Here is a 14,753-nt window from a genome sequence, read left to right on the forward strand (position 1 = left end):
ACGAAGATATGTGTGAGTCATACTGAGATAGGGATGGACGTGCTTTTGACTTGTTTAAATGTATTTGTTGTGGAAAACAATGATTTAGATTACCAAATGAGTTGGTTTGTTTAGTTATATGAGAATGAAAGGTGGGGGAGAGGGTGAAAGGAGTGAGGATGGAACGAAATCGAAAGGTGGGTCCGAAACTGGGGGTAAGGAGACCCCAGTGGAACGGCGAGATAGAATTCTTGCACGAGGACAGGAGAATGAGTTAGGCGCACGAGATAAGGACGGATGCGGTCACCCGAAGGGGGGGGGAATTGATAATAGTCTAGCGAAGGTACGACTTTGCAATGGGAAAGTAGGGAATAGTATGTGAAGGGTGGCGCCGTGCTTCGTGGTTGGCTAGGGACAACAACGAATGCCAGGACGACTCCGGGCCGTTGGGTGTGGACAACACCGGGTTAACTAATCAAGTGTGTGTTCCTGTACGGGGTGCGGTATACTAAATGGCACGCCCGTGCCTGACGTTTCGGGTGTGTGCACTGTATAATTAGTATAGATGTTTGCCTTCAAATGCTTGTATATTGTGTCATGATTAACACTCAAATGCCAGACATCGATCAAACCTGTGTTCTTCCTTACTAGAGGTTGTGTCTCACCCCAATTATGTACATTTTTACAGTCATTCGATTAATCGGAACTAGCGTCGTGATATAGGAATTGTAGTGGAGGTCTGTTTCGGAATAAATCAGCGTCGTGGGTAAGTGACTAGGACTATAGTTTTGTTGGGTACCATTTTGAGTTGTATTGCGGACCCAGTTTGTACGTTTTTGTTTAAAGCCATGTTTTGCTCTTGTTATGAACTCTGGTATGGTACTACATATGTTGACTACTAGAAGACTTTTTTTATACCGTATGGATTATGATTGGATGTGACATTTAACGGAGTGACAAAGGTGGGAACACCACGAGGTTGGAACATATCCAGTGTACTGTTCTGGGATTTTGTAATGAAGTATATGGATAAGGGGACAGGTTAGGTTACAATTTTCACCTTGGGGCCAATGTGAAGGCGGGCGGTGTGGGGTTGCCGGTGGTCCACCCATGCCCTTTGCTGGTCTGTGACATTAGGAGTTTGACTTACAACCCTGACGGATGGGAAAATAGAGCCTGCTGTCGGGAGACTGAGCCAGGAAGGGCTGGCTGGACATCCCCTTCACCTTGGTGCAATCCCTCCCTTCTCTCCTCTCTCCCTCCTCTCCCCTCCCCCTCTTTCCCACAACCTCTCTCACGCTTCCCTCTTATCTTTCGCCATCGGGTTGCACTTACGTGAGCTCTGGGGGTGGAAAGGATGTGGGGGGTGAGGACAACTGTGGTAGGCTGTCTTGCCGTTGGTTAAGTGAACTTTTTCGAAGCTAATAAATTTCTATATCCTGCCATACAACAAATAATAAAGAAAATAAAAAAAATCGTTGCACACCGGACAACAAATACTTAACTAGCTATTAGTTTTTAGATAAAAAAATTAATAATTGAAAGAATATTTATTGAAAATGAGGAAAAAGGATTCAAAAATTTTATATTAAGAGGACGCCGCGCTGATTCTTTTTTTGATTGGCAATGAATTAATGGGGGATAAGACAATTATATCGTTATAGTATTTATGTTTGTAAATGGTTTGTAATATTTGTTGGTTCAAAGAAAATCTTGATTGCAATAATATTAGGCATATATATATTTTACATATAGATATTCTACATTATTCTGACATCATCTGTTTGGACCAGGGCGTTAAAAAACGGTCGACGAACACAGTGGCTTCACAGGTCAGTTCTCATGTTTTGTAGTTTTTTTTGAGTTTTACAACCATTGCACTTCCCACCAACAAACCACAATAATCACCAATAAGACTCGCCATACTTTGGTTAAAACAATTTATTTTTTTTCTTTTTAGTTTTTGAATTATAAAAGTATAACTTTATTTTAACTCTTTTTACACATTGGCATAAAAAATTTTAAAAAACAAATTAATTTTTGACACAATGTTGGAAAATTAAAATTTATATGACAGGTTTAATTATCACAAAAAGTTCAATTAAACATATGGCCTTAGTTTAAAAAATTAAGTTTTCATTCTTGTCCATTTTTGGACCCTCCAAGGGAAAAAGAAGGAAAGATACTAGAAAAATGGATGAGAACAATAAAGAATAAACCCTAGGGTGGGCGAGGCTAATTTCACTTCCTCACATTCACACTTTGCTGTGAAAGTGGTGGAAAATTTTGGAACAAGCATGTCAAGGTGACTAGATTATATGATTTAATTAAAAATAAAAAATAAAAAAGGGCGGATCTTAGTATACATTAATATATTCTTACTCTTGATCGAAAAACTATCGTACTATAAGATAAGCACAAAAGGGAGATAGAGATAATAAAAGAAAACCCCTCCCAACCAACACACACCATCAAAAACAAGCCAAAGAGTCTAAAACACAGCTCTAATTCAAGAAAACAAAGGTCTAGATTAAAAAACACCACAAAATAAACGTGTAAACAAATCAAAAATCCACCAAACAAAACTCGAGATTTGAACTAAAGAGAAGGGAAGTGAGACCCACACCTTTCCATCCGAAAAACTATCTTGCAGATAATGATTATAATGATTTGAGAGTATTAATTCTAGTGGAGTTTGGCAAGTAAGTATTGTTAATTTTGTAAAAGCTCATTTAATCGATCCAACCTTATAACGGGCATGACATTTGTACAATCTTACGTTAAAAATATTTGTTTAGAAGAAAGTGGTTTCAAAAAAAGAAAAATTAATGATTTGGGTCAGGTGGGCTGGGGTAATTTGTCCACATGTAGTCAAGTCATATACATAGATTGAACCCACCAGCAGACCTACGTATTGTTCCACTTGTTTCTTTGGATTGAACTTATTGGAGTAGGTCTTTGTATGGAAGAAAAATGTCCCTCCACCCATTTTCTTTTCGTTCCTCACAAGATTTGAAACTTAAACATTCAACTTAAAGCTGATTAGAATCTTCCTAAAGCACACAAGTGGTCATTCCAAGTCAATTTTGTATAGATGGAAGTATCCACGTACATGATTGTTTTGGAAATTATCAGATTGTGTTTACACAGCTATCTGCATCATGCTTGCTCAGATAATGAAACGGAAAAAAAGTATTCTCATTTGGTTATGTAATTATGGTAAGGCCCAGCTTGGAACTCGAAAAATATTAGGAAGAGAATAGGAAAATATTAAGGAATCTACAATTTCATATTTGGTTATCAAGGAAACGGAGAAAGAAAATGAAAAATATATTTAATTCATGTACAAAATTTTGACTTTACAAATTATTAAGATTTGAGTTTTACTTATTTTTAATCGTATTAGAACAACCTTTTATTTTTAATTGTATTTCATGTTATAGAAATATGCATTGGAAAATGATTTTCCTCATCTTCCTTTTCTTTCCTTTTTTTCAAATAAAATCCTCCATCCATTGGACCCCCAAATGGTAGCAATTGGTAAATTGATTGTCCCTTTCATAGCACTCCTAGATAGCCACAATCTCAAAAATAAATAATTTTTTTAAAAAAATTAGAACAACTTTAAAATGAAAGCAAGAGACAATGGGAATGTAGGTAGTAGACAACTTGGTGGATGAACTCTCGTTGGCATAGCTAATGCTTGGCCCCAAGAAGCTATATATATGGTATTCCTCTAAGGTCAAACACACCATGTCATGCAAATTAATGCACAAGTTACACAAGAAGATGACTCAACTTGCAGTTTTCCAGTGTTTGGTATTCTCCCTGTGCTTTCTGCTCATTACCTTTAGTGCTGATGCTAACAGTCAGGTTGGCAACCTTCAAAAATTGATCATGTCAAGAAAGTCACAAAACCCGCCTCTTGCAGCTTCTTGGGCAAGACTAGATGCAACAGAGGAGCACTCGACAGTGTTCGTCGAACCGCAAGATGGGTTGATGGAAGCCAATAGGATCGATAAGCTGCCGGGGCAACCACAAGGCGTGAACTTTAATCAGTTCTCAGGCTATGTCACAGTTGATCCTAAGGCTGGAAAAGCTCTCTTCTATTATTTTGTTGAGTCCCCAAAGTACTCTTCCACTAACCCTGTGGTCTTGTGGCTCAATGGAGGTAATTATAAGCCAAAGTGGCCAAAACACATTTGAGTGCATCTTCACTCTTCTTCTGTCATTATTTCAGACATTAAATAAATATTCCTTAAATTGGAAAAAACACTAGTGTCTTATATGTTGTAATCATCACAAACTTAATCTACATGTCATCTGGTCAAATTGGAGAGAGGATACTGCCAACAATGTATTCAATGTGATCATCTAATAATAATCCAAATAATGCTTGGTTTTTTAACCTTCTTATCAATCATTTCTTCCAATCTAATGAAAAACAGTAGTACTTTTCAATTTTACTTTTCTAGCTTTAACCAATTTGTAGCCCTTTTGTTTCCACATTTTCTAGTCTTCTTTACATTTGCAAAGGTCCTTGATAGAATGATGTTGAGCATTGACAGGGCCAGGATGCTCCTCTTTTGGTTATGGGGCCATGATGGAACTAGGACCCTTCAGAGTCAGTAGTGATGGCAAAACACTTTTCAGAAACAACCATTCATGGATTAATGGTATGCAGACTCATTGCCCCTCCTTGTTCATTTTCTTTCTTTTCTTCTCTTATCCATAAAAGCAGTAAACTCAACTATATGCATATGGCAGTGGCCAATGTGATCTTCTTGGAATCTCCAGCCGGTGTGGGGTTTTCCTATTCAAAAACAACCTCTGATTACCAACGAACCGGGGATAAGAGCACCGCCAAAGATGCCTATAATTTTCTTATCAACTGGTTCGAGCGGTTTCCACAATACAAATCCAGAGACTTCTTCATAGTGGGGGAGAGCTACGCTGGCCACTATGTACCTCAACTCGCATACACCATTCTTCTCAACAACAAGAATGCAATCATAAATCTCAAAGGCATAGCTGTAAGTTTTCAAAATTATAATTTTCTACTCTTTTGTGCATTTTCTAGCACTTATAATTAATCAATGCATGGAATTTTACCTCATTTTGTATTGTTTGATTCTTTCTTTCCCTTCCAACAACTGGTGACGAGTGTTTCAGATAGGGAATGCATGGATTGATGATGCTACAAATACAATGGGGATTTTTGATTATTTATGGACACATGCCTTGAACTCTGATGAAACCAACAAAGGCATCCATTCTTTCTGTGACTTTGGGAGTTTAAGTTCATCAGCCCAATGTGACAGCTTTCAAGAGAAGGCATTATATATGGAAATGGGTGATATTGATTTTTATAACATTTATGCCCCGATCTGCCTCAAGGCTTCATTCAAAAAAGGATTAACTAGTTCTGTAAGTCTTTTTCTATTTATCAAATTCTTCTTTTAGATACTCAACAGTCCTTGTGCCTTTTATCCTCACACAATGATACATAATTTAATATAAAATAAAAATAAATAAACTTAAAAACATAAATAAAAATGCAAATATAAACACGATTCAAAAATAGAACTCCTCAATACTTGTCTCCCTTAGGATACAACAACCTGATTTGAATCGTATAACTCTCTCCAATTCTGCACAAACGGAAGAGTCCAAAGCTTTACAAAAAAACAAAATACATTTTCTTACTTGTCAAACTCTCTAGATTTGCAAGAAGGGTGACATGATGAGAATGATGTGAAGATATTGGTGTATGGTGCCAATACCTTAAGAGTCTATTTATAGGCACAAAATGATCTTACATTCTCCATGCACTTAATAAATAGAAAACATATATATTAAATAGGTATACGCCTAGATTTAAGGTACACTCACATAATTAATCTTATAAATTTATGAAATTCATGAATGAATGACCTAATTAAATGTAGATACATAACCCATTCTAAGATACAAGCTCTTTTCCAAGATAATTAATGAAATAATAATATTAAAATATACCAACACACAAGCTCTTTAACTTCATAAAAAATACAGCAAAAATTGATTTTTCAATTTCATATTGTTGTTTCTTTTAAGCAGATTTACAATTTCAATCCCTGTTCAGACAACTATATCAAATCTTATTTGAATATCCCTAAAGTGCAAGCTGCTCTTCATGCAAATCCAACAACTTGGAGTGCTTGCAGGTACTTTTTCTTTATTTAAATTTTGAAACGATGATGTCCAAGGTCTTTTGGGTTCCCGACTTGATACTAATTAATAGTTGTGGTTACAAGTACTAATTAGCTGCAATTGTTCATATAAACAATTAATTAGTCTTTCTTTGGAACTTGTATTTTTTTTCCTTGAAAAATGGGAGAGAAAATTATGAAGAAATCTACTTTTAATATTTGAATATAGAGCAAAATAAGAGAGAAAATAAAAACATATGGTACATCAATGAACAATTTTTGTCCTACCTATCATTAACCTTTGATTTTTCTTAGTGATTAGTTATGTTTGATTAAATTTTCATTCTTAAAAAATATTTTAGAGAGAGAGAGAGAGAGAGAGAGAGCAAATACAATAACAATTTGATTTCTTTTTCATTTTCTTTTCCCTATTTTTCTGAAAAAAAAAAAAATCTCTAACACAAACAAAACCTTAAAAAAGACTATTGAGCATATATCTTTCATTGTGTTTTTATATCTTGCAATGAATGTCTATGCAGAGATTTTAACTGGACTGATAGCCCAAGTACCATCCTGCCTATGATCAAGGATCTCATGAGGAGCGGTATAAGGGTATGGTTGTACAGGTAATTGAGATCAAAGGCCTTGCTCATTTATCCTTGGATTGATGAGGTTTATATATACATACATATGTATATTCGTGTCTTTTTATCTTCGCTAACCACCTTCACCCCTATTGTACCCTCAGCCACAATAATCAAATATCATAAGCAGATTGATTTGAATAAAATCCAGTACTAATTTGTTTTGTGTTTTATAAAAATTCATAAAATTGCCAATCTAAGATTTGAACTTTATGCTCTTAAAATCATTTTTTAAGTATAATCGATTTCACGAAAAGTCATTTAAAAATTGACAGAAATCGTTGAACCCTGTGCAGTGGGGATACTGATGGTCGCGTGCCGATTACCTCAACTAGGTACTCCATAAACAGCCTAAATCTCTCCATTGTTTCTCCTTGGCATCCATGGTACACCAACAAAGAGGTAATGTTTATTAAATATCAATCATTGAGGTCATGGTTTGCTCTAACTCGTCTGCTTGTTGGTGCTTTACTTGCTTAAAATTAAATATTTGTCAAAAAGTAGTATGCCATTAATGCATGTCAAGTGATATGTAAGATTACTTTAGATGAGCTTGATTTTTTTTTTCCTTTTACATAATAAAATCTTAACATGCAAAGCATCAACGCAATGTACAAATGTATGGTAGAGGAGTTAAGACTTTGATTTGCGCTCTTTCGTCGTTCGAGTTTCTGCTTTGAATTTTCTTTCTAATAAAAACTACAGTGAAGGTTCATTACAAGTTCCCATATTATTGCACTACCTAATACAAGTTTGTTTTGGAATTCAGGTGGGCGGTTATGTGGTGCAATACAAAGGATTAACATTAGCTACAGTAAGAGGAGCCGGACACCTAGTTCCAACCTACCAACCACAAAGAGCACTGACCATGATCTCATCATTCCTTCAAGGAAACCTTCCTCCTTCCTCACCATGACATGAAAGATTATAGAATGGATGGCCAATCCCTCTACTGGCCATACACCTATTTTCAGGATGCTACCATGTGGTAGTGAGGCCTACTTTTTTACTTGTTTAGCTTATGAAAAGTTCATATTAAGAAAAAAAAGAAAGTCAAATCTATCACCACATGATAAGCATGCGCCTAAAAACTAAGCATGAGAAACATCTTTTTATTTTATAATTTCTCTATGACATCCCACCCTAATTATAAATGCAAAGAGCATATGTAATACTAATAATAAAACTTAATAAGGTTTGAAGAAAAAATCTATAGCAAATTTTTTGTTATTCCATATATAATCTGCATGTAATATCTTTTCCTTCTTTTTTTTCTTAAAGATATAATATGCAACATCTTCGGAGATAAGTATAACTCTTGCTTACACCTTTGGTACACAGGAATTGTATACCAAAGAATGTAATCAAATTTATTACTTGATTTTTTCTTGTTCTCAAATCTTCATCCCTTTCCATTCCTACTCTTTTCCATTTTGCAAACGAAAACATGAGATTTTTTATTTATTTATGGAATTAACGTCTTCCCACCTATGAGGATTTTGTTGTGTCAGGAACCCCATGTGTGTCAAACACCAATACTGCAACTACTGCTATTGAATATATAATCAAAAACTAAAGTAATGCAGAAACTATTAATAAAATACAACAATAAAGAATAATACAAGAATTTACAAGGTTGGGTACAAAATTACCTACGTCCGTGGGCACCGATGATCAATCCACTACTAGAGAAATTACTAATTGGGCAAATTTCAAATTACCAATGGTAATTAGAAATACCCTAAAGTACAAATCTATTTGTAACTCTACAAATTTGAGGTGTGATTACAAATGGCGAGGGAAGCTTTTTATATAGCTTCAACCTAAAGTTCAATACACGTTTCCCACCAATGTGGGACAAAAACCAACAAATCTCCCCCCTGACGATAAATTTCAACAAATTTTTCTGTCACTAACACTCTTTAGAGTTCCACATCATTTGTGCCTTTTAAAAAATATTCAGACTTGTAGGATATTGATCAAGTCCAAGCAATGTTTGAACTTAATGTTGTCACAATCTTAGTCAACATTTTTGCGGGATTCTCAGCTATAGAAATCTTGTGAAGAAGTATTTTGCCTTCATGAATTATATCCCGCATAAAGTGAAAATGAACGTCAACTTCCTCTCATTTTGTCTCTGCATATCACCATGCTAAGTATTTTCTTTGCTTCACCAAGATCATTCATCTCAAACTCTTGATTTAACTGAATTTCAGTTTGTTGATTTCTTCACCGTTCTTTGAAGTTATCAACATATCATCAACATACAAGAGTAAATATATAAACGATCGATTTTGTAGTCTGCGAAAATAAACACAATGTTCATGTTTATTTCTATTGTACTCATAACCAATCATAAACTAATGAAATCAATTGTACCACTGTCTCAGAGGCTGTTTTAAACCAAAAAATGATTTTCCTAGTTTGCATACCAATTTTCATTTTTAGCAACCTTAAATCCATTTGATTGAGTCATATAGATTTTCTCTTCCAAATCACCATGTAAAAGTTAAGTTTTTACATCAAGCAAAACTGGTTTAAGATCAAATTGTGCTACCAAAGCCAACAAAATTCAAATGGAAGAATGTTTAACAAGTGGAGAAAATACCTCATTATAATCAATACCTTCCTTCTATGTGTAGCCCTTAGCTACCAATCTAGCTTTGAAGTGAACATTATTTGTATACGAAAATCCTTCTTTATTTACATAAACTATTTTACAACCAATTTCTTTCTTACCCTTGAGTAGTTGGGCTAACTCCCAAGTCTGATTCTTATGAAAAGATTGCATTTCTCTTTATTCATCGCTTTTTTCCATTTGTCCAATTTAGAGTTCCTCACTACTTCTTTGAAAGTGCAAGGAACATTATCATCTACAACTAGAAGTGCATATGCCACCATGTCAGTATACTGAGCAAGTTTTCAAATTTCTCTTCTTAGCCTCTAAGAAACTATTGATTCTTGTTACTGTGAATATTCTCGGATTCAAATATCCTTTTCTCGTACAATGTTCCCCACTATAACTGGAGAGTTACATCATGTAGCCTCATTTCTCACTAGGTTTCCAAAAATTGTCTCAACTTCCACTTGTTGTTGAGCACTACTAGTCTTTTCTTCAACTAGTGACTTCTTAAATATTATTTTCTTTATTATCACAAGTTCATTAAAAGTCACATCCCTACTTAGAATCATTTTTTCATCTCTAGACACCAAAGACGGTATCTTTTGACTCCTACACTAATCCCCAAGAATATTATTTTCTTGGCTCTAGGATCCAATTTAGATTCTTTAACATGATAATTAGCGACAATACCAATACATGTAAAGAATCATAATCATTAACAAGTTCTCCAAACCATACCTCATAGGGTGTTTTCCCCCTAATAGCAAATGATGATAGGTGGTTGATGAGATGACACGCATACCTAAAAGCCTTAGCCCAAACCTTTTGTCTAACCTAGCATTAGACAACATGCATCGAACTTTCTCTAGAAAATTAAGTCCGATTCATGCGCTCTACCACACCATTCTGTTTTGGTGTATTTCTAACTATAAAGTGTTGAGCGATACCTCCATCTTGACATACCTCCACAAACAGATGACATGTATATTCACCACAATTATCTGATCTATGTCGTTTGATCTTTCTTCCGGTTTGAATTTCAACCTGAAAAGTTATGTGTACTCCTAAGAGAGGAGGTGAATTGGGCTTATAAAATTTTATTTGAAATCCTTTTGTTTTCCAGGTTCCTTTAGTTAAGAGTTAACCCCTTTTTCAATTAGAGTTAATTTGCAATCACACTTTTCAAATACAACTACTTCACAAGTACAATTGATATTCAATCCAATCAATGAAGTTAGCTTGATATCACAAAAATACAAAATTCAACCAAGCTTCCAAAATCAAATATTGATATCAAATAAGTATTTTGATTTTAAGAATGTAACCAACCAATATATTAATGAGCTTTGGCATTAATCAATCAACGTACTCCCTTATGGTTTCCGCAATAATATTGATTAATCAACGTACTCCCTTACGGTTTCTGCAATTCCCAAAAATAAATTAATATCCAGCAATTCAAATAAGCATCCATGAACATAGTTTATATGTGTTGTAATTTAAAGATAATAGGGAAGAGAGTGACACCAAGATTTTTATGAGATTCAGCTATACTCGCCTACATTCTTGCCTTATGTACACCACCCAAGGGTTCACTTTACCACTCTCTTAACCAAGCGGAGCAAACCTTTTACACACTCTTTCAAATAGGATAGAGCACTCCTCTCCAAGCGATACCCCACGCTCATTTCACTCCTTCAACTAGGGTAGAGGTCCCTTTCCAAGCAATACCCCATGCTCGGCACATCGATTTAATAATCCTAAACCATCAAGAAAATCAAGAAACAAATTACTATACAAAGACGCTCTTAACAAGAGCACATTAGTACAATTAAAAGCAATATACTTCAATCAAATAACAATATATATATATATATATATATATATATATATATATATATAGAAAGATGAAGCTATAGTGTATATCACTGGGCTCTTTCTTAGATTGAAAGATTCAGAATTTGTGCACAAAGATCGATGAGAAAATATCAACAAGACTCAGTAGAAACTTCAGAAAGTTTGTGAGAAAGAGATCTTTGAGAGAGTTGTAAGCAAGAAAGCTTTGATTGTCGTGTATGTGTTGAATCCTTTGTCTTAGGAGGTATTTAGAGATGTTTTGAAACGAGTATTTCGTGTTCCCCAAGTGACATGGAATGTTTCCCAAGTTTTCATAACTTTTAGAATTTAAAAACTCAATTTTGAAAACTTCCTATTATATTTAAATTTTGAATTTTTGAAAAGTCAGTTGACTGGGTTTGAAGAGTTAGTCGCTTGGATCATTAAAAACACTGAAAATTCAACGATAGTAAGGTGTCAATCGCTTGACAGCTTTTGTTTGCTGTTCAGTCGCCTAACATCTTCAACCACCCTTCAGTATCTTTTTCATAATTTTTTTCTATACAACTCCAAATTAGACGTTCTTAGTATCAGCATAGAGCTAGAGAAAATCCCACAACATTCATGTTAAACACTTTTTAAGAAAAGAAACCATTGATAGAGAAAGTTACACATCAATGCAAATATAGAAAAAATAAGGGAATTTGGAGTATCCTTTTTTGGTGCTTTTCATTCCAAAAATAATTTGAACCTTTTTTATATAACTTTTGACCTTATAAAAATATTTTCCAAGTATTTTAAAAGTTATCCAGGTCTAAGAAATTAACCTAAGACCTTCATGCATCCATATTAAAATCATTTGAAGTACTTACATAAAGACTTCTTAAGATTTTGACATTCTAATCACTTAAGTCTTTATACTTGTCTTTCTTTGAGTCTATCTTGTCTTCAAGTTTCAATATACTTTAAACTTCCTCAGATTTTTCTATCTTTGAATCTAAGCTTTTCTTTCTTCAATTTTCTTTTGTTTCATCATGGGCCAAGCATAATCTTTATGTGAGCTTCTTTCCAAACACTTGAACTTGATCTTTTTGGAACTTGATCTTTTATAAGAACTTTTGAACTTGATCTCTTTATGAAAACTTTTGAGCCTTGAAACGTATCTTAGCAAAACATGTTAAGTTCCTTTAGTTTGTTATCATCAAAATAAGATTTTAAGCCTTATGAGGCCAACAATCTCCCTCTTTTTGATGATGACAAATAAGGAGGAAAAAAAATTGAGTAAGCCTTAAAAGAGTTCCCCTTTCAATAAGCATCATCTAAACACCATTTGCAATATTAAGATAAATTTTAATATCAATGTTGTAACAACCTCAATTTCTGCAATATATATATATATATATATATATATATATATATATATTATACTACATACTAATAATACTTTGATACCATAAAACGTAGCCTGATTTACCATAGTCAAAGTCAACCTAGACCTATAGGTACCGGGGGTTTACCTATTTATGCAAACATGTCATCTAAGCAACGGAACTATAACATACTTAACTTATATACAATACCAGAGTTTCACTGTTTCTACATACATACATATTTACCCCAAAAATCCATCCTGTCCTCGACTCGACTACTTACCCTATAATTGAGGTAATACCAACGAACTCCTTTATCTCAGAGCTTGCTCCACTCGTCTGTCGAGGTTTCTTGAAATATTTGTAATGCTAGGGTGAGACACCTCTCAGTAAGGGAAATAGACTAATATTAGTTTGTGGCAATATAAGTTTTATCATCTTATAAGCATATACTGCAAATAATATAATATTAATGTATCTTAAGCTGTAACTGATAGTACATGAAAATCTATATTTTTAAGCATAAACTTACCATATCATAATGAATTATCGCATCATTTAAGTCATCTATTAAATTTGTATATTACTGAAATCATACACTGGATGTATATTTGTATATCATTAATTAACCCCACATGACTTCGGTTGTGTGCCCCGTAGGCTGAACTTAACGCTAGTTAGCCTACCAGGTTAAGTCAAACATGATATAACAACTACGCACAATTGCCCACCGAACCTAATCTACCCATCCTACTCTCTGTCAACCTCTAACGGGTCAGTGCTATTGGAATTTGGTGTATTCCCAATAGCAGGGGTGAATTGGAATTTTAAACTTATTCCTAGGTTAAACCAAAAATTAGCAGTATTTCACAACCTAGGGTCTTTCCATGCAATCCCAATCAAATATTGAAACAATTAAACGCAAACATTCAAGTGCTGAAATTTAAAGTGCAAAAATTAAAAGTAGGCATAAGAAATGTTATCGGGGTTCGACCAATATTGTTTATGTCCCTGCCTTGGCTCACAAGCACAAGGATTCCACTAAGGCTCACTTCACAGGTGGAGCGGCACCAATTACAACACCTTACCAGGATGGTGCACCTAATTTTCCTAACTGGATCAAAGCCAATCCAGGACTTTTCATAAGGCAAGTCTCCCTCTTCAGGCCCACTCCTGGAATACAACCAAATCACAATACAAGATGTGTACAAAATATATGCTTCTCAACTAAGCATATTTGTACCAGTATCAATCAATGCACATCAATAATATAAGAACTATAAGCTCAGTGCTATATGTGTGCAATCAATACTCAATAGTAATGACTATATCCAATCAAACACAAGAGTGTATCAATAAGCTAATCTTTGAAACTACGTATAGATGTATATCTCAATCACTGTTTAGAATTTCAAAGATTTTCACCAAGTGTAATCAAAATATTTCAAAAAATATTTTCTCAATATTCAAGCATAAAGGGATATTCAAAAGTAAGCTTGTGAAAATGATTTTTGCTCAAACAAAAACACAAGCTAAGGTGTCTTGCAAATTGAATGCCAAGACCCACAAGCTTTAAGTTTTCCCACACAAAAGATTTATTAAATTAAACCAGGGGGGAAAACTATGCTCAACTCTCAATCTCAAAATCAAGCAAACAATAAATGCAATGAGAGTTTTTAGCAACAACAAATAATGAATATTCACTCAAGGATATTCTCATAAGGCTTGATTTCTCAAAAGAATAGTTTAATGTAAGTGTATAGGCTTTGTATAAAAATTGGGCTTTGAAAAATTTCAGAGAATTTTATTTCTAATTAAAATTTTAATCCTCCACTAATCTGAGCAAATAAACTTGTATTTATAGACTTGGCAAATTTTATAACCGTTGGGGATACATAGGGAATTATTAAATTTATTTTAAAAGAGTTTAAGAAAATTAACCCTATTTAAACCCATTTAATTGCAGTAAAATTTTGGGTAACCCAAGAGTTCCAGTTGACCGAGCCATAGGTTCAGTCGCCCGAACAGAAACATGAGAAAAAAGTGATTTTTGAAGTTTGGGTGCCTAATCAAGAGTTCGTTTTGCTGACCAAAGCAATTTTCCAATTTG

At 34.2% G+C, this 14,753-nt stretch overlaps 1 protein-coding gene across 1 annotated transcript; it reads left to right on the top strand.

The window, feature by feature from the left end:
• The first annotated feature begins 3,768 nt into the window (after nt 1-3,768).
• On the top strand, nt 3,769-7,730 carry LOC131147817 (serine carboxypeptidase 1-like). Its single transcript, XM_058097408.1, has 8 exons — nt 3,769-4,150; nt 4,548-4,655; nt 4,747-5,012; nt 5,152-5,406; nt 6,079-6,185; nt 6,710-6,796; nt 7,111-7,216; nt 7,584-7,730. The coding sequence occupies exons 1-8, from the start codon at nt 3,769-3,771 to the stop codon at nt 7,728-7,730; spliced, it is 1,458 nt and encodes a 485-aa protein (XP_057953391.1).
• Nucleotides 7,731-14,753: the final 7,023 nt, after the last annotated feature.

Source organism: Malania oleifera, chromosome 2 (assembly GCF_029873635.1).
Source record: "Malania oleifera isolate guangnan ecotype guangnan chromosome 2, ASM2987363v1, whole genome shotgun sequence".
NCBI classification, from domain to species: Eukaryota; Viridiplantae; Streptophyta; class Magnoliopsida; order Santalales; family Ximeniaceae; genus Malania; species Malania oleifera.

Bases quoted from the DNA above. Each gene is read 5' to 3' on its own strand.
- LOC131147817 (XM_058097408.1), top strand. From the start codon at position 3,769: ATGACTCAACTTGCAGTTTTCCAGTGTTTGGTATTCTCCCTGTGCTTT. The intron at 4,656-4,746 runs GTATGCAGACTC...TGCATATGGCAG, and splicing joins CAACCATTCATGGATTAATG to TGGCCAATGTGATCTTCTTG. The intron at 6,797-7,110 runs GTAATTGAGATC...AACCCTGTGCAG, and splicing joins ATAAGGGTATGGTTGTACAG to TGGGGATACTGATGGTCGCG.